Consider the following 21547-nt stretch of genomic DNA (forward strand, 5'->3'; position numbering starts at 1 on the left):
ACCAGAGGGAAAAAGCCTACAAAAAAAAGAGGGGAAAAAAGGAGACAGTTAAATTTTATAATCAAATTACAATTCCCAGTGAAATTAGACTGAAGATCTCAGATGAGTCACACGTTATTACATATACTTAATATGGAGGATCTTTTTCTAGGTATGATTCATGTCCTCCTTAGGCATTCCAAAGAGTAACAGAAAACATTTGGACAAAAAACCTTAAATCCATCTAGCGGTTTTACACAAGTCTTGATAATTCTATTGCCTATTATGGTCAAAGGGTCAACACAACATACATGACTTCACCTTAGGTTAAATGATACTTCCCTACATTAAAAAAAGTTTCTTTAGAAAGATGATATCCAGAATACTTAACTCAAAACTAAGTTTTCAGTAATTCATCTACAGCCATCTCATGTCAGTGACTAGTCAGTGGGAATCGACCTGACATTGTGGCTAACTAACCTCACTGATGCTACCACGGGCTTCGAAATGAAGTTCTCACTTGAGACATTTGGCGGGGAGAGCTATGGATTCCCACGTCACCTTACACATTTTTACCTTGTCGGTATTATGAAACTTAGGCATGAAAATCCACAATTATCTGCTGCTTCTGCTGAAATGAGAGGTCACTTTCACTTCTAGGCCACTATTTCACCAACCATCCCCTCACAGGGTGAACTTAAAGTAAAATACATATGAGTAGATAATCTGAAATCTTTTTTCCTTCCCAAAGGTCATCCCTTCAACCACAGAGGTTGGAAGAATTTGGTTGGGTGAGAAGCTTCACGTTGCTCAGAAGGTGGAGGTTATCTGGACCTTAATCAGTACGGGGCGTATGGCAACCACTACAAGCCACAACAGAACACAGACTATAAACATTCAAATGATGTCAAGTTAGGTAAACGACCTAATGTTAGGAGTCCCTACAATAAATCGCTGCCTTTCCCTTCTTTTATTATAAAATTACACACTCCAAACCCAAGAGGGTGTATATAGCAAGACAGTTTATATTGCCCTGGTATTCCTAAAATATAAAGCCTGATGTATGTTTAGTACTAATGTTGAAGTAAGCATGGAAAACACATTTGGTAAGTTACATGTATTCCCTTTATACCTTAGCCAAACCTAAGAGTTTTTTAATACTGTCACAATACATGTGACTCATGGACTACATGATTCAGGAATGCCCTCTCCCATATTAATGACAAGAACACTAATATTTTTATCCTGACTTGTTTGGCTTATGGAAGAGAATTACGGATCAGCTTGATATTGTAAACTCCAAGCCTCAAAAGAGATCTGCAACTAAAAAACAGTAAGAGGTGTCGTTACCAAAAGAGAAGTTTAGCCCATTATTACCCTCGCCTCACCACAACCACCATCGTCTTAACGATAAAAGAGCTCATTTTATTGAGCCCTTCTGATGTGCCAGGACTATGCTCAGGCCCTCACAAGAAATATTTCAGTTAATATCCACAACAAGAGAAGAAGGTATTATCACCATTTTATAGATAAGGAAGCCGAGGCTTAATGAAATAATTTTACACAAGAGCACAACCAATAAGGAGTGGGTCAGAAATGTGACCTCTAAGGTGTTATACATCAGGAAAAATGAAGAGATGAAGACTTAAAATCAATTCATATGGCAAAATTAAAAATTAGTAGAAAGCGAGAAAAATACCCATAAACCTCAGGATTACCTAGAGCCTTGAAAAGTTCTTCTCGTACAGCAGAGGTGAATTTTCTGACCAGACACAATGTTGTCACAATAGCAAAAAGCAAATTGTAGGATAATACAATATAGAAATTTCCCAGCCAATTAAACCTTCCAAAGTCTCCAAGTAGATCAAATCTAGTGATTCCTGTTAAAAATAAATAAAATAGCCCTTAATAAAATCAGGTACAATATATTTAAATACGTTACAAAATAAAGTACAAAACAGATCAAATTCCATGGACTTTCTCATTTCTGTTAGTAGGTGTCCTAGTTGAAGTACGTAATTGTTATCCTGGGGAACAACCTCAACCGGCTCTAACCCACTCTGTCCGGGTGTCACGGTCTCTCGGAAGCGGCGGGAGCTGGAGCGAACACCCCTGACACTCGGCACGCTTACACTGACAAGACATCCACTGGGCCGCAGCTCACGGGGAGAAAGCACAGCGCGCTCAGCTGAGTCTGGAAACAAGAGTCGTAGAGTCGTGGAGCCGTGGCGGACGAGACACCTGACAAACTTCACGCTTCGCACCTCCCCACTGCTCGGTCCCCCTCTCCATGCGGGTCCCAGGTCGAACGTCACCTCCTTACAGAGGCAACTGTCCCCTCTACATAAAACAGCCGGACCCCTCCATGGCCGGCTATCCCAATTACGTCTCTTTGTAACACAACACTACTCGAAATAATTTCTTTTCCTTTCTGGTGTCTTTACTGCCTACTTTCCCCACTGGAATGTAAGTTCTATGAGAGCAAGGACTTTGTTTTTTTCACTCCTATGTTCCCAATGCCCAGAGCCATGCTTGCGCATACTTAATAATTACTACATAAATGAATAAACTAATAGGGTAATTCTTTTCTAGGGTAAATTAATAGGGTAGTTCTAATAAACTAAGAGGGGAGGCAGGGGAATATTATTAATCTGAACTGGATGCTCCAGGTTTGTGGAGTACAATAACACACCTAGAAATATGCAGGATAGTTATATACATTGAAGCTATTTAAATTCACCTAAACTGATTTTTAAAAGCAAGTCTTGGGGCACGCGGGTGGCTTAGTTGGTTAAGCGTCAGACTTCAGCTCGGGTCATGATCTCGCGGTCCGTGAGTTCGAGCTCCGCATCAGGCTCTGTGCTGGCAGCTCAGAGCCTGGAGCCTGCTTCGGATTCTGTGTCTCCCCCTCTCTCTGCCCCTCCCCTGCTCATGCTCTGTCTCTCTTGCTCTCGAAAATAAATAAAACATTAAAAAAATTTAAAAATTAAAAAATAAATAAAAACAAGTCTTAAATAAAAAAAAAAAAAGTCATCCTATTCAGTGATAATGTACCCTAGGCCACATACTTATTAGAAAGAATGTGTGAATGCCAGGAAGTTTTCTGACCACTGGTAAATAAATAAGTAAACAACATGCAAGTAGTCAAGTGACAGATGATGGGACTGGTGACAATCTTCAAGGAAGAAACCGAAGAGCCACTTGGGGCCTATCATGTAAAATTTTAACCATAGAGGGCTGTACAAACAAGATCATATTACGTTTCTTTTACGGGTGGCCTAAGGATTTCAGGAGTAACCAAACTCCATCTCATTTTATCAGCTGACTGTTGAACTCAGCTCTCACCCCCACCAAAGCAACCCCATCACCTATTACAGGGACGGCTCTACAAAAGCAGGGCAGAGAGAAAACAGAAAAACCTTCATATCCAAAGTATCACAAAAATAGGACGTTTCAAAAAGTATTTCTTTAACAGCCACGCTTACACAGGGCCAATGTATTTGAATTTGAGAGACAATAATCTATCATGATATTTTAGAGAGAAGATTAATGAAAACATACGATAAAATATCATTTTAAAGAAGGTGAAGGGACAGGGCACCTGGGTGGCTCAGTCAGTTAAGCATCCGACTTCAGCTCAGGTCATGATCTCACAGTGGGTGAGTTCGAGCCCCGCACCGGGCTCTGTGCTGACAGCTAGGAACCTGGAGCCTACTTCAGATTCTGTGTCTCCCCCTCTCTCTACCCCTCCCCCGCTCACACTCTGTGTTTCTCTCTCAATAATAAATGTTAAAAAAAAAAATGGTGAAGGGACCCAGACCCCAGCAGAGCACGCAGCACAGACCACACATCAGGAGTCACAGCAACAATCACGGCTGCTGCTTCTCAGATAAAAAACTTTACTGTGTTAAGAGGAATACATATCTAATTATACATTTTATTTTTCACACTAAGTACCATTTAATTTAACCCAGGAAGTTATCTGTAGACAGGATACAGTCCTTCCAAAACACACTTCAGCGATAATAGAAGGCTTCCCAGATAATTAGTTTATTTGATGTGTAGGACCAAACTCCTTTGAGAATCTGGTCAGAGCCATAGATCATTCCACAAGAAAAACACAGAGATGCACACAGACACGAAATCTCGCATATGATGAAATGATTGACGGAGAAAGTGACCGATCATAGAATAAAACCCTGTGCAGATTCTCCAGAAGAGTCTTACCTGGTTTCAGAACATTTTACTCATATACCACCATTCATAAAGAAAAAATCAGAACATATATACCCAAGATATGCTATCTAATGATTTTAAAACTATATATGTACTACTCACCGACTTTCACATTACACACAAAGAACAGGTGTTAAAAATAATAGCAGTAAAGATAAATACGAGTTGTCACGTTTTCTTCATAGCCCAGTGACTTACTTCTGAACCTATGGGGACGGACCACTTTGGACAGCATGGGGACACGCTAACCAGTAAGTCCGCCACCACCCTGGACCTGGCCTATGCACCACGGGGGGGACAGCAGTGCCACACAGAGTACAGGGGCAGTGGAAGGTATGTGACATACAGCTTCTCGGCGGATTCAACGTGGCACCCTGAGAGTCAGGGCCAAGACTTCATATGAAATCCCAGACAGAGAGCGATCTCCTTATGACATGTTTGGTCCCAGGGACATCTCAGGTCGACCTCACAGACATACAGGAGCCCGTTGCTACAGTGCAACAAAGCACTAGACAAAATATTAGGTTATAGGGGCTAGTTCTGAAGACACTGCCGTTTCAAATTTAATCTTTTAAATATCTAACTAACATGGTCAGACTAAAAGATCACTCTGGACAACACATGCAGCTCTTTAGTCCTGAAAACCCCGTATAAGACTGAACCTTAAACAATAACCCCTAAACCAACATCTGAGAGGCTATGTCACAGCAATTATTAAATTGTAAAATGTACTTTTTTATTAAAAGTGCCAACACTTAGGAAAAAGTAACAATACTTAAAATTTTAACTTTAACATTTATTGTAAAAATGTATAATACTTCAAAATCTCCATTTCTGGAGAAAGATATAAAAGCATACGTATTAAGGCAGCTGCTTTGGATTCTTTGTCTCCCTCTCTCTCTGCCCCTCCCCTGCTCACACACACACTCTCTCTCTCTCTCTCTCTCAAAAATAAACATTAAAAACTCTTTTTAAAAAAGGGTATTAAGGCAGCAAAATTTTAAGATAATACTAACAAAAAAATCAATTATCAAATGTTATTAACTCTGCTACTCAAATACTGAAATGCTCATTCCCATTCAAAAGTTATTTCTTTAAAAGATACGTAAAATATACACCAGCTAAAGGCCTACTTAGTTAAGCATGGCTAAGCATAAAGCCATCTTATCGGTGAATAAAATGATCTTCATGACAAACCACGTGTCGGTTCCGCCCGCTAAGATACAGTTAAAAACATTTTATGCATAATTCCTTGAATAATGGAACTTATACCTTCACAAGAACCTCATTTCAGGGAAGACCCGGTTACTCCACCTGCAACACGAATCATGAGAACCCACCTTCGTTAGCCCACCTGAGTTGACTCTGATTTCTAGCAAGCACACCCTGGTTCCTCACTAGCATGAAGACGTGGAAAGCCTGACACGCTTAAGGGATCATTAAAGCAACTTTATCATTAAACCACGGGTGCTGGCATCCCACACAAATGGCCGACATGATATCCATGGCTTTAATGTAAGACTGCCAAAAGGAACACACACATCTTGTCATAAAAAAATAAATCTAGAAGTTAAGTGTTCTCTGACAAAACACTGGGATCAACACGTTTCTCCCTCTGGACTCTTACAACGGTTAGATTATTATCTTGACGAGGTTTTCAAATTCCCTTCTCTAAACCACACTGTTGGAATAAACTTATACCTAAGGCAGGCATCAAATAATAAATATGACCTAAAGGGTACAAAATAATAAAATATACAATCCTTTTTAAGCATCATTCATTTCAGGGTTAATGTATATAGGCCCATTGCCAACTGTTTTATTTATTCAAAAACAAAGTCATTCTAAAATTGAAGAGAAGGTCCACTTCTGGGGTGGAACAGAGAGGATCCTATTAAAGCAAAGACTTCAACTTTTGACTGTTCTTACTTTGCAAGTAGATTTTCATTAAATTACATCAACTAGGAATACTGACTTCAGGTTTGGGCCAAGATGGGATAAAAGAGACCAGATTTTCCCTTCATACCTGAATTAACCAAAAAAACCTGGACAAGACATACAAAACCTTCATTTTCAAGACCCTGGACATTAAGCAATAAAGGGCAATAACACTGACAGACAAGCAACAGGCGAGCCGGGCCCTACCTCTGCCACAGCTCCGGCCTGAAGAGGCCTTCCGGGCTGCAGCACAGAGAGTAACAGGGACAGGGTCCAGCCAACTTGCTAAGTTGAGGAGGTGCAGTTGGAGGCTGGGGACCGCAGGGTAGACAGAGAGTTGCACGGGGTGGGAACCCAGATGTGTAGAAGAGGCTCTAGAGTATTCAGCAGGGAACGGGCCCACTCATGCTCATGGGTGAACAACTGAACCAGGAATGACCCAGATGATAGAATGAGGAGCAAGGACAATTAACTAATCAGAACTGTATACCTTATATTTCAGAAGCTGGAAGAGTGGACTTGTTCAACAGAGACACGGAAGATACAAAACAGACCCAAACGGACCTTCTACAGAGGAATATTACCATGTGACACATGGAAAACGCACTGGATGGGATTAGTGGCAGATCCGACACACCAGTAGAAAATACTCAAACGAAATACAGAAAGCAAACCAAGACAAAAAATGAACACAGCATGAGGGAACTATGAATTAATTTCAAATGAATGATATGCTTGTGGTAAGAGTTCCTTACGGAGAGGAAAGAGAACAGGAAGGAAAAAGCATCTGAAGAAATAATGGCTGAACACCTTCCAAATTTGATGAGAACTATATACTTACAAATCAAAGAAGTTCAATAAACTCAGTGAACAAAAATCTGAAGAAAACTACACCACAGCACATCATAATTAAACTTCTTAAAATCAGTGATAAAGAAGACAAATCTTAAACATGGTCATATGGAAGAAAAGAGATCAAATTATCTTTTTTTTACACAAATTAAAAAAAACAAAGATAATGATCACAGAAGATTTATCAAATACTACGGAAATGAGAAAAGAGTCATATAACATCTTTAAAATACTGAAGGAAAAAGTTAATCTGAAATTCCATATCCAGTGAAAACTTTAAAAAAAAATAAGGCAAAATAAAGACATTTCATGTATACAAAAAGCGGAAAGAACCCATCACTGGCAGACCGGCATTACGTGGGATGTTGAAAAAAGTCCTCCAGACAGACAGAAGGAAAATGTATGAGAAGGAAATCTAGATCTACAGAAAGCAACGAAAAACAACAGAAATGATTACTATGCAGGTAAATATAAAAGACTTGTTAGTTTTAAATCTCTTTGAAAGATCACTGTTCAGAGCAAAATTGGAAACACTGTATTATAGGGTTTTTAACGTGTACAAATACAATTTATGATAACGAGCACGAAAACAGCCAGGGGAGAAATGGAAATACACCGTGAGAAGGCTCTTATATTAAGGGCTATGATACCACAAGAAGGTGGACTGTGACATTAAAAATGTATACTATGAACCAGAGAGCAACTATCCAAATACTACAACAAACAGTTATAGCAAACAGGTCAACAAAGGAGATAAAGTAGAATCAGTTTTTTTAATGCAACATATTGAGAAAAAATGAAGATAAAGAAGAAAAAGGGAACAAAGAAGAGAGGAGAAGAAACAGAAAATAAAGAACAAGATCGTAGATTTAAACATATCAGTAATTGCACTCAAAGTAAACGGTCTAAACATCCAAATTCAAAAATGAAGATTAACAGACTATATAAAAAAGCAAGATCCAACTCTAAATTATTTTTTTAAACTTTTTTCTTTTTTTAATGTTTATTTTATTTTTTTATTTTTGAGAGAAATAAAGCACACGCATGTGAGTGGGGGAAGGGATAGAGAGAAAGGGGAGAGACAGAGAGAGAGAGAGAGAGAGAGAGAGAGAGAGAGAGAGAGAGAATCCCAAGCAGGCTCCATGCTGTCGAGTGCAGAGCCCTACGTGGGGCTTGATCCTACAAACCATTAGATCATGACCTGAGCCAAAGTCAAGAGTCAGACACTTAACTGACTGAGCCACCCGGGTGCCCCTCTACATTATCTTTAAGAAACCAACTATTTAAATACAAAGACACATGGGCACCTGGGTGTCTCAACTGGTTAAGTGTCTGACTCTTGATGTCGGCTCAGGTCGTGATCTCATGGTGGTGAGAGATCAAGCCCCACATCAGGCTCTGTGCTGAGCATGGAGCCCACTTGGGATTCTGTCTCTCCCTCTCTCTCTGCACTTCCCTCCCTCCCTCCCTCCCTCCTTCCCTCTCTCCCTCTCCCTCTCAAACATTTTTAAAAGATAATTAATAAATATAAATAAATATAAAGACACAAACAGGTTAAAAGTATAAGAATGGAGGGGCGCCTGGGTGGCTCAGTCGGTTAAGCGTCCGACTTCAGCTCAGGTCACGATCTCACAGTGCGTGAGTTCGAGCCCCACGTCAGGTGATGTGCTGACAGCTCGGAGCATGGAGCCTGCTTTGGATTCTGTGTCGCCCCCTCTCTCTGCCCCTCCCCTGCTCATGCTCTCTGTCTCAAAAATAAATAAAAACATCAAAAAAAATTGTTTTTAAGTATAAGAATGGAAAAAAGTATACTATGTAATTGTAATCAAAAAAATAAAAGCTGACATGGTTATATTAATGTCACACAAAGTAGATTTCATAGCTAAAAAGATTACCAGGAATGAAGAATGTCATCTTCATTAGCCTAATTATAAAGGGGTCAATTCATCAAGAGAATGTAACAGTCCTAAATATTTATGCATCTAATAATACCAGAACTTCAAAAATACATGAAGCAAAAAAAAAGAAATGTAGGAAGAAATAAATAAATCTGCAATTGTGGTAGATTTCAAACCCCTTCTCTCAATAACTGATAAAACAGATAGTTAGAAAATCAGTAAGGATACAAAGAACTTGAGCAACATTATCAATTAAACTGACCTCATATTTATAGAACACTCTACCCATGAATAGCAGAATACACCTTGTTTTTAAGTACACAAAGAAGATACATGAGGACAGACCATGTTCTGGGCCATAAAGCAAGTCTCAATAAATTCAAAATGATTCAAGTCATACAAAACATATTTCCTCACCATAATGAAATTAAATTCGAAATCACTAACAGACAAATATCTCTGGAAAATCCTCAAATATTTGGAAACTAAATAACAGACTTCTAAACAATCCATGGTCCAAGAAGAAATAACAAGGGAAGTCAGAAAGTATACTGAACTGAATGAAAATGGCAACACTTTAGATGAAAATTCAAGGAGGTGCAGCCAAAGCAATACTTAGAAACTCATAGTGTTCAGAGGCAATGCTAGAAAATAAAGAAGATCTCAAATCAGGGAACACAGCTTCAATTTTAAGAAAGCAGAAAAATAAGACAAAAATAAACCCCCAAATAAGCAGAAGAAAATAAACAATAAAGAGTGAATCAATGAAAGGAAAAGAGAAAAAGAACAGAGAAAAATAAATGAAACCGAAAACTGGTCCTTTGAGAAGGTCCATAAAAATCAATAAACCTCCAGCAATACTGTTAAAGAAAAAAAGACAGAAAACACAAATTACCAACATCAGCTATGAGATAGGTAATTATCACTGCTGTGCACGGATACCTCTATCTATATTGAAGGGATAATAAAGGAACCTTATGCCAAAAAAAAAACTTGACAACATAGATGAAATAAATTCCTCAAAAGACATCAACAAAGCTCACTCAAGAAGAAATAAATAAGCAGAGTAGTCCTCTACCAATAATATAAATTTAATGTGCTGTTAAAACCTCTCCACAAAGTAAATTCCAGGCCCAGATGGCTCCACTGATTAACTATTTCAAACGCTGAAGGAAAAAACCCAATTCTATAAAAACTCATCGTCTCTGTCCATTACAGCCGCTCTAACGGAATAGCACACACCGGGCGGCTTATAAACAACACACATCTATTTCTCACAGTCTGTGGCTAGAAGTCCAAGATGTCCGGTGAGGGTCCACTTCCTGTTTTACAGACAGCTATCTTTCATTATAACCTCCCATGACGGGAAGGGCAAGGGAGCTCTCGGGGCCCCTTTCATAAGGGCCCTAATCCCACTCATGGGGGCAGAGCTTCACGACCTATCACCTCCCACGGGCCCCTTCCTCCTAATACGATCACACTGGGGATTAAGCTTCAACGTATGAATTTTCAGGGAGACACTAAATGTTTGTGGATTAAAGGTCTGTAAATACCTGTGGATAGTTTCAGTGAAGATAGCATTACCCACATAAGCAAAACCTGAAAAAAGATATCAACAACAACAACGAAAAGAGAACTATACATCTATGCACTCGTACAGATGCAAAAACCCTAAGCAACATTTTATCAAATTGAACCCAACAGTAAAAAAAAAAAAAGTTAAAAAAAAAAAAGGATAATACGTCATGACCAAGTGAGGCTTATCCCAGGAATGCAAGATTGGTTTAACACTCAAGACTCACCCAGGGTGATTTAGCACACTAACCAGAGTCTAAAAGAGAAAGCCACAGGATTATGTCAGTAGATGCAGAAAAAGCATTTAACAAAACCCAGTAAACATTCCCGATAAAACTCCAGCAAAGTAGAAAAGAAGGGAACCTCCTCAACCTGGTGAAAGGCATCCACCAAAATAAACAAGCTAAAAAACACTACAGTTCTTATCAGTTAACAGTAAAGGACAGAATGCTTTCTTCCTATGGTGGAAACAAGCCAAGAATGTCTGCTCTCACTACTCCTATTCAACATTGTACTGGAAGCTCCAGATAATGCAACAGATGAGAAAAATAAATTAAAGCACCCATGCTGGAAAGGAAGAAGTAACACTATCTTTATTCACAAATCATTAATCATAATTATGATTAATCATCAACGAAAACCAACAAAATCTACAAACCAGATACTATTACTAATAAGTGAGTTTAGCAAGGTTGCAGAATAAAAGACCAATATACACAAATACACCAGCAATGAACTGTTAGAAATTAAGTTTTTAAAGTAATACCATTACAATAGCATCAAATGTCCTAGACCTAAACAAAAACGCAAACACGGCCGAGACAAATTAAAGAACTAAGTAAGTATACAGTGTTCAGGGACTGAAAGATTCAGTGTTGTAAAGATGTTAATCCTCTCCAGTTTGTTCTACAGACTCAACACAGTCCAAAATCCTCGCAGACGTTTGTGTGGAAAATGACAAGCTAGTTTAAAAAGTCACAGGGGAATGCAAAGGACTTAGAATAACTAAAACCACTCTCAAAAAGAACAGACTTGGGCTTGGGGATGGGGGTGCGGGGGGAGAACAGACTTCACTGCCTGATCTTAAGTCTTACAATCAAAATCCACAGCAATCCAGACAGTGCAGTATTGAACTAGGGACAAATAGAGACATCAATGGAACAAAATAGAGTCCAGAAATAAACCCACACCCACACATACATAGACAATGGATTTTCCATAAAGTTTCCCAGGCCATTCAGAGGAAAAATGAATAGACTTTTCAAGCAGTGGCACTAGAATAACTGGCTACCCATATGCAAAAAAAAATAAATTTCAATTCATCCCTCATCCAATACACAGAAATTAACTCAAAATGAGTCATGGATCTAAGTACAAAACCTAAAGATATAAAACATCTAGAAGAAAACATAGGAGATAATAATCTCTGTGATTTGGGGTTAGAGAAAGATTCAGTAGATATAACACCAAAAGTACAGTCCGAAAAGAAAAACTGGTACATTTGACTTCATCAAAATTAAGGATATTGTCCTTTGAAAGATATTGTTAAAACAATACAAAATAAGCCAGCAATTGGGAAAAATATTTGCAAATCACCTATCTCGATAAGGAACTTTTATCCAGAAGAGGTAAACAGCATCCAACACTCAAGAATGAGGAAACAACCCCCATTTTTTTAAATGAGCCAAAGATCCGAAGAGATACTTCACCAAAGGAAATACACAGAGGGCAAATGAGCACTTTGGTCATCTGGGAAATGCAAGCTAAATCCATAAAGACATATCACCACACACCTATTAGAATGCCAAACATTAGCTCATGGACTATACCAGGGCAGGCTCCCCACACGCTCGTGCTGAGAACGCAAAATGGGTAAGGACTCTGGAACAGTTTGGCAGTTTCTTAAAAAGTGAAGCGTACACGAGGCATTCCCTTTCCAGTTATTACTCAAGAGACAGGACAGCGTGTGCCCACGCAGAGACTTGCACGTGAAAGCTCAGAGCGACTTGACTTATAACAGCCGAAAGCTGTAAACAACTCTAACGTCCTCTGGTGGGTGACAGGATAAACAAATCGTGGTCTACACGTAAAATGAAACACTACTCGACAATAAAAAATGAACTGCTGGGGTGCCTGGGTGGCTCAGTCGGTTGAACAGCCCACTTCGGCTCAGCTCATGATCTAGTGGTTCAAGCCCTGCATCTGGCTCTGTGCTGACAGCTCAGAACCTGGAACCTGCTTCGGGTTCTGTGTCTCCCTCTCTCTCTGCCCCTCCTCTGCTCATGCTCGCTCTCTCTCTCTCTTTCAAAAATAAAAAATTAAACAATTAAACAAAAATGAACTGTGACACACGCAACAACCTGGGTAAATCTTAAAATAAATACGCTGAGTGAAAAAAGCCAGACAAAAAACCAGTACGCATTGTATGATTTCATTTACATACACTTCCAGGAGACATGAACTAATTTATAGTTACAACAAGCAGGTCAGTGGTTGCCTGGGGATACGGGGGGGGGGGGGGGGGAGGGGGGGGTTGGTACAGCGGGACAGGTGTGTGGCAGGGACCATGTAGGGCCAAAAGGAAACGTTCTGGGGTGACAGATATGTTCACTATTTTGATTGTGGTGATGGTTTCACACATGTACAAGTAAGTCAAAACTTGTGGGGAAGAAAAAAACCCTTGTCAGTTCTACGCTTTACATATGTACAGTTTATTGTATGTCAATTATACTCAGTAAAGCTGTTAAAATACATCGATCAGGCTGCAGAATATAAACCCCATATCGTACATGCATCTCTCAGTTTATGGCTCTGGCAACGAGATTTAATTAGAAATTCTGTACTTCTAAGTGTTTGCTGTTGTGTTCCAAGTTAAATGTTTATAGTATTTTCCAGTCACTCTCATATTCTTGCGCTGTACGGGTGTGTAGGCGTTACAATGTAAGAATGTAAGATATTTATTCCCTTTATGGAATTGACAGCCTTCCTAAGAAGTGCAGACTTTCACAACATACTTCATGTTCTCCTACCTCTTTCCAGCACAACTAAATGTCTTTGTACAGAGTAAAATGGGAAGCGAAAAGCATGGGTTCCCGCACGTGCACGAAAAGCTGTGTGCAAACAGATCATCCCTTTCTTCAAGGAGCTCACAGCTTTATGGAGGGAAGAGAAAAGTGAGCACTTAGATCACAGTGTGCTCGGTGACGGGGCAGACACGTGCAGAAGGAAGAAGGGGTGACGGGAGAGCACACAGGCTCAGGGAAGACTTTCTCTCCGGAGGTGCTGGCTAAGCCGAGTCTCGAAGGACGGGTTAGGTGAGCCGCGGAATGGGCGGTGCACACAATCGCTCGTGGCAGATGAAGTCACACGGTTCAAAGGCACGGAAAGTAGAGCAGAGTCCTCTGTGCTCAGCCAGGACACCCGAAGAACACCCCGATCACTAAAGGTGGTTCCGACGGGCGGGGCTCGGAGCGGCAGGAATCGACACTGGACACATGGGCAGGGGCTAGGTTGCAGGGACCTCCAGTGCCACCATAAGGAACCAGAACCTTACTCTAATGGCCAAAGTCTTCGAAGCACAAAGAGTAGGGGAGTGACAGGATCACAGTGACATTGGAAGAGAAGGGGAGGAGTGCTAAACTGGCCACTGAAGCTGGAGTGGGCTGTGCCTGGAGAGGAGGGAGCAGGGAGGGTGTTCCCGGTCCGGTTCTGCCCATCCTACAGAGACCTCGGCTGCGACACTAGGGTAACAAACAGAGGACACTCAAAAGTTGACTTGCAATCATTAAAAATAAGTAGACCTCAAGTTCAATTAGATTTTACCACATCAGGGACACAGACGAGACAGCATGTATTTACTGTCCACTGTTCTACTGTGGGAGGGTGTTCAGTAAAATAATAGTCTACTGAGATGAAATCCACGTATCATAAAATTAATGGCCTCAAAGTAAACAGTGCACTGAGTACATCCACCATGTCGTGTATATCTATCTAGTTCCAAAACACTCTAGTTCCGACACTCCACAGCAAACCCCAGACCCATCAGGCGGTTTCTCCCGATCAGCCCTCCCCCAAATCCCTAGCAACCACTAATTCACTTTCTCTCTCTGCGGTGGAGTTTCCTACTCAGGACAGTTCATGTAAACAGAATATTACAATACGTGGCCTTTTGTGCCTGGATTATTTCACTCAGCACAATGTTTTCAAGGTTCATCCATATGGTATCACTGTACCACTCCTTTTTCCTTTTTTTTGTTAAATTGTGGTAAAACACGCACAACACAGAATGTGCCATCTTAACCATTTTCAAGTGTACAGCTCAGCAGCGTTGAGTGCATTCATGCTGCTGCACAATGAACCTCCAGAACTTTCATCCGGCAAAACTGAAGCTGGACGCAGTAAAGAACAACTCTTCACCTCCCTCTCCCCGCCAACCTGGCCCTGGCACCACCCACGCTCCCGACTCTGTGATCGAGAGACTCTGTGATCCTGACTCTCGGATCGAGATCTGAGATCGCAAGAGTGATCACACAGTACTGGTTTTGGTTTCGTGACTGGCTTATCTCACGTGGACACCCTTCCTTCTTATGGCTGAACGGCATCCACCGTATGACGAACCACGATGTGTTTATGCACTGAACTGTCAGTGAACTCTTGGGGTGCTTCTACCTTTTGGCTGGTTATTATTATAAGGGTCTTTTAAAATAATAAAACTAAGACACTTGGTCAAACAAGCTTGGAACATGGAAATAAAGACAACCAGGATGGAAGGAGGACACCTGAAATTTCTTCACCGATTCTGAGGCCACAATCCACACTCAACATGGGGCACCCAGTGACACCACAAATATTTATTAACTAGATGCTGGAAGGGATAAAAAGATGCACGAAATATGGTTTGGTCCTTTAAGGGATGTGAAGTCTCTCGAGAAAGCCATACACACACGTAAGTATAACACAAGGCTGAAAGCGTCCCCAGCTTCATGTGTGACCAGCGTGTGACTCGGCCTTAGCGGACGGGGAAGAACCCGAAGACAGAGAGACTGAGGAGAGAGGGCTGGGGGAGCAATGCGAACCCAAGCTCAGAGAGGGAGAAATGGAGTTGTAAATATCACTCCAACTTTAGTCAGACTATTTATACGCTACAAATTCATTTGGTCCTGATATGAAGGCAACTTAATTTAGCAGTCCAGATGAAGTGGAGTATGTGAATTTTAATAAAGTGAAACCCAGTGAATGAGAATGATAATCACTGTCCAAGAAGCACCTAAGTGCTGATTTTTCACACAGGTGAAGGGTTAAGCCCCCCCAAAGCGGACAAGACGGTCTACTCTCTTCCTGAAGGAAACATCCAGAGACGGGGCCTCCGCAGCGTCTCCCAGTAACACTTCCTCGCTCGGAAAAGTAAACACTTCCGTTCTTCAGCTTTGCTTTCACTCGCTACTCTATTCTCCTCAAAGAATGAACACCCGTCTAGAGTCCACCTCATGAACATTCCCTAACAATAAAATATTGTTTTAAAATCACACACTCAGCTCTCTCTGCTTGGCTGTTTACACAAGTCTGATTCTTTTCACTTTTTTTGTAAGGGAAACGGGAAGGAAGAAGCAAACGTGTGAAATTGTTAGCAAGATGAAACTGAGTGTCGCCACTGGGTGTCGGCATGAGGAGGGAGAGGCATCTAACATAACTCCCAGGTTTCTGCTTTGGCCCTTCAGATAGAAAGTGGCCAAGGACTGAAGGGAAGTACAGGGGAGGGAGGGAGGGACTGACGGACGGACGGACGGAGATACGCACACACACAAGTATAGATCCTACAGTAGGGACGGAATACACAGTTGGGATAACCTGCTCTTAGCCCAGGGGTAGGTGCTGGGTTGGAGGTTTGGGTTTGGGGACAAGTGTATGCGTGTAGTCGAGGAGCAGTAAAAGAGATAGACAGCTAAAGAACGGCCAAAGGAGGAAGAAAACAACAGGGGAATGGGGACCAGAAAAAAAGAAGAGAGACGGGAAGTGGGATTACAAACAGCAAATGCCACGGAGCAATTAAGGTGAAAACAGAACCCACAAGATGGCACAATTAAGAGGTCACTGGTGACCTGAACAGAAAGAGATAATTAAGTGTTCTTGAGTTTGAAATTCACTTACAGATGACTGAGTTCCAGTACAGGAAATGATCTCGAAACCTTTTCCTCTTTTAATTCCCACTGGACAGCACACAGAAGTCAGGAGTCAACAGAAGAAACAAGAACGCTGACCCAAGAGTTAGGATCCAGGTAACCCCAGGTGAGGACTTCACAACTCCCGCGGAGGCACCAGCTATGTCCACATACGCACGCAAGATCTGAAGACCTCTGAACAGGGGCTTAGGATTAAAACAGGCGGTCACAATGAATTTTAGCTTGATCCCTAATTTGAATATTCTTTATAATGAGAATCTGTTCACGTCTATACTTGTATAATTAAAATTAATTTTAAAATAAAACTTCCTACAAATAAGGAGATAATATGCTCACTGGTCTCAGAATTGACTATGTACAGGTGTACTATTAAGTATTCTCAGCCAGGTTAGAGGTCTTTATTCTTAGTACAAAGACCCTTACTGTAGTTTACTGCCTAGTTTTAATTGTAACATTTTAATTACTAACATTTTAAAAAATGACATCTTAAGCCTCCTTCTAGCTAAATTATCCTAACTAGAATTATTTTCATATAAAACATATTTTACGACTATCTGAATGATGTCAACAGATGGCTAAGTTATTTAGTTAATGCGTGGCCAACGTGACATTTTCTCAGACTATATGTCCTGAAACACGAGCAGGCATCAGAAGAACCTAACAAGTCGATCCTGAGAATATAAGCATTTAGGGATTGAGCATCAGTTAGTCTCCTAACTCTTTTAGACATGTGACACAGAATACTTTCTCTTTATTGTTAAAAATCATTACTAGATATACAAATGTATTATTCAGTTATGAGAACAATAGTAATCAACCAAAAGGCAATTAGTACCACACTCTCTGCAATGTAACAATATCAGTAAGTCATCTACAAATTTTTGGCTGAGAAATTTTCAGTAGGGAGTTTAAAATTATCTTTACATCAAAGTCATAGTTAGGAATACTTCTTATGATTTATACTTCTATTTTGCACTTGTCATTTCTTTTTGTTAATATTTAGTTATTTTTGAGAGAGAGAGAGAGAGAGAGTAGGGGAGGAGCAGACAGAGAGGGAGACACAGGATTCGAAGGGGGCTGTGCATGCACAACATAGAGCCTGATGCGGGGCTCGAGCTCACAAACCGTCAGATGCTTAACCAACCGAGCCACCCAGGCGCCCCTTTACTTGTCAATTCTAAGCATCGTTTGCTTTTGTTTTACACTAAGAATTGGAGAGAACTGGTCGAGGGTAAAGATTAATAGTATATTCACGAAACCCCAAATAAAGAACTCTCCAAACTGCCCTGGTTTTTAAACAGGTTCCCTTGCTCAAGGAACAAAAGAGTAATCCACTTTATCTCCTGCAAGATGAGGGCCTAGGTGGGACCCATCGAAGAGAAACACATGGAAATAGTAAAAAATTCAAGGTGATTCAAAGGGATAAATGTTTTTGTTTCTGTTTTAATATCATAAGTACATTTTCTTTTAAAACTCTGCAGTTGGGCCTTACATAATTACAAGTTATAGAAAGCTTCAGGATAATAAAATAACTATAAAAATAATCTTAAAATAGAAATTAGTAACAGTCCTGCAAGGTCTGCTGGTTGCATTTGAGAAAAAATTCTCCTGTTAAAGGAGCCTGCAAATAACAAGGCAAAAAGAGGTCAATCAGTAGTTTCTTGATTAAGCAAAATAAAAAGCGTGTCAGCAATCGTACACAGTCTGTTCTTACAGAATTCACTCCTGCCTCTGGAGTATTTCGTTGCAAAGAGTTTGGGCATCTACAGAGTCCATTCAGCCTGGGCCTGCCCTACACTCACCTGGCTCACCGGCCACCTTTATGTCTGTGAAACCAGACAGTAAACTGTTTACACACTTGGACATCAAGTCCCCCAAAATGTTGGATTCTTCTAAACTGACATCTAAAGAGGCAGCAAAACAATGTTTTGGAAATCATGTGCACTGCCGTGGCATTACTCTTAAAGAGCTTTAAAGAGTTCAAGTAAGAAATGCGAGACTCAGAATCTTTGTGTTTCCTACAGACAACTACCATTTATATGAATTATACCCGACTAAAAATACATGGTCAAAGTCTTTCTCCCAACCTAATTCTCGCTGCCCAAGTAATATGCTTATAAAATCTACTCTTGTCGTAATTTTTTCAGATCAGTACAAAATTTTCCATACTCAAATATAAGATGCTGATCAAAGGAAGTCTTTAATAAATTTGTCCTATCACCCGGGCACTGGAGTCTGAAGCTACAGTTTAATGATGCCTACGGTGCACCAACAGTGCCAGTCAGCCCTGAAAACACAAAAAACTCAGAGAACATTTTTGAAACGAAAATACCAACACATCAATCCTTTCATACAGGATTCAAGGTTATTTTCAATGTACAATTAAAGTGAAAACCATCACCAACAAATGGCTGAAATAAGAGGAAAGCTGCTCGCATGCAGGTAACGCGGGGTTTTCCTCACTCTTTCACTTCTCATTTCACTGCAAGTGACGAGGTGCTGCTGGTGGAATTCACAGGAGCAAACGAGAGCATTTAGGGTCAGGGTTTCCTTGTGAGAGGCAGTGAGAAAGAGTGACAAATTTCACAGCTTGGAATCTGGTTGTTAAATACATCCTCTATTCTGGGCTTCTGGGCTTTTCAGCTAGGAAATCAAAACCCTGTTCTACACTAGGATAATATTCATGACAATTCTCCACATCTCATCTTCTTAAAATCAAAGACTCCGTTCCAAAGGGTTAATAGAGGAATTACAAAGTAACTCTCTAGTTTGCATTTCCCATAATACTAAAATAAAGCTTCTTCTTTTAGTCTAGAAATTTGCTTTTTTAATACTGTGAAAAGCCTCCATGAATCTGTTTAACGTATTTACTTCTTTTCATCTATTCAGTGCCACCGGGCATAACACGTAATGCAGTGCGTGTTGATATTTTGCAAAGCACCACATGACTCACTGTACCCTAATGCACTCCATTAATCCTGTTTGGACAGCTGGGCCCAGGCATTTGTTAGCTGCATTTTAATTGTCCCATCTTTCTTTTTCTTCTTGTTATTTATCTCTATGGCAAACCACTCAGGAATTTAATTTGTTGATCTTCAAAAAGCAAATTTTGCCATTAATTTGTTTTCTTTGTATTAAAAGTACACTCAGCATGTAATGCGCTTCCATAAAATCGGTATATATCACTAGTAACCATCTTAAATAACAGATCACGCTAAGTGAGTTTCGTAACTAAATGGTAGGGTGGCTATAACATCACAGAAATTACTTGTCGGACCGTCACAACACAAATGATACCACTCAGTTATAAATGAAGTTACTAACATGCATACTTTCGGCATTTGCAAGATTAACACACCATAAGCAGATGTCAAAACAATAACTAGTCCTATAAAGCAAACACAAAAGAGGTAAGACCACTGAGTAAATAAGCTTTGTATTCGTCTCTGCAACAGTGGTCCCTTTACGTTGATACTTAGATTTCACTTCTTACTAAAACACGAAATTCTCTGTAGCACATAACTATACAGTCTCTATTTTCTTCACACAGCCCACTTCCCTGATTGGCAGCGAGTCTTGAATAAATAACAGAGGCGATATGAGAGGTAAACAAAAGCAACTCAAAGCTACTAGCAATTTTTGTTAGGAGCGAGTTGCTGAGGTTGAACGATGGGATCCTTCTAATCATTTGTGAACACTCTGAAGTTGAAACCTGAGTCCAGAAGGCCAAACAGAACTGCTTGGCGGAAATTTTTGTCTGAAATAATATTTCACCAAGAAGGGAGATCACAGCCTGCAACAGTGCTTTATAAAAGATAAGAATAGGCCAAATGAAGCTCTGTTCAACTGTCTCGATGACTAAGTAGAAATATGTTACTGTTCAAAGATGATCAAAATTCCCATAAGTTGAAAACTTAAGAAAACTGTATAAATGACAGGCAAGTAAGAAACTAAAAAACTAATGGATCTCCTTGAAATCTGCATGTGCTCTCAAAAACCTCAGTTTTCAAGTCTATCGCACGAACACAAAGCAGCTTAAAATAAATCTTCACACATTTTCAATTTTTTAAACCACATACTAAATTGTAAGTTTAAAAAAAACATTTCATATAATAAAAACTAGTTTAATATTTCTAGATATTCAACATCTTTTTTTGAATATCACAGTTTCCTCACTGATGAGGGACCATAAGGCAAGCTGAGGGCAAAGTACATATCCCCACCCTCCCCACCCCTGGTGGGACATGTGTGATATTCCTCAGACCCTCCTGGCTGCCTAAGGACAAAGGAAAGGAAAGGAAAGGAAAGGAAAGGAAAGGAAAGGAAAGGAAAGGAAAGGAAAAACTGGCTAACTGATAGAGATCACAGTCCTACAGGACGTGAATCTCCATTAGTTTACAAATGTCTTAGTAAATTACAAGAAAAAGCCAATCTTATCAATAGCCTAATCTCCAGAAACCTGTAGACTCAGTTTCCTGGAGCCCCAACATCACCATCCCCTCCACAGTGATGTGGGAAACAAAGGCAAGAAGGAGATGACAGGTAACATTAAATTTCTTTATAACCTGCAGCCCATTCACAAATACTTGAGGCAAATACAAAGTATAACGTTTCTCCAGGAACCCCCTGTGATCACGATGTTAATACCTCACTAGAGGGAAAACAACCTTAGCGTGACCATAGCCGGGCCTGCAGGATCCTGTGAGTCCTCAGTAGCATATGTAAATCTCCTTGGAAACTTCCCCTGAACTTTATTTACCTCCTCAACTCCATAGTAAATAACCAGTCACTCTTCACAACCCCAGGGCAGCATTTTCTGCCCACGGGTCCTGCCCCTGTGCTTTAATGATCAACTTTTTGCACCAAAGACATCTTCAAGAATTCTTTCTT

General features: G+C 40.2%; 1 protein-coding gene across 6 annotated transcripts in view; it reads right to left on the minus strand.

Moving 5' to 3' along the window:
• The window catches only part of LMBR1 (limb development membrane protein 1), a 194908-nt gene that overhangs the window by 46748 nt on the left and 126613 nt on the right, over nucleotides 1–21547 (minus strand). For 2 of the 6 annotated variants that reach the window (XM_053898730.1, XM_053898734.1), the window contains one exon: nucleotides 1698–1859. The exons of 2 other annotated variants lie outside the window; for them this stretch is intronic. In XM_053898730.1, coding sequence (XP_053754705.1) covers nucleotides 1698–1859 — 162 coding nt within the window. Of the gene's footprint in view, nucleotides 1–1697; nucleotides 1860–14009; nucleotides 14219–16625; nucleotides 16843–21547 lie in introns of those variants that run through there. 2 more of the 6 variants (XR_008420819.1, XM_053898733.1) reach the window with 2 other exon arrangements.

Source organism: Panthera pardus, unplaced genomic scaffold (genome assembly GCF_024362965.1).
Source record: "Panthera pardus isolate Hobbes unplaced genomic scaffold, ASM2436296v1 HiC_scaffold_9, whole genome shotgun sequence".
Taxonomy (NCBI): domain Eukaryota; kingdom Metazoa; phylum Chordata; class Mammalia; order Carnivora; family Felidae; genus Panthera; species Panthera pardus.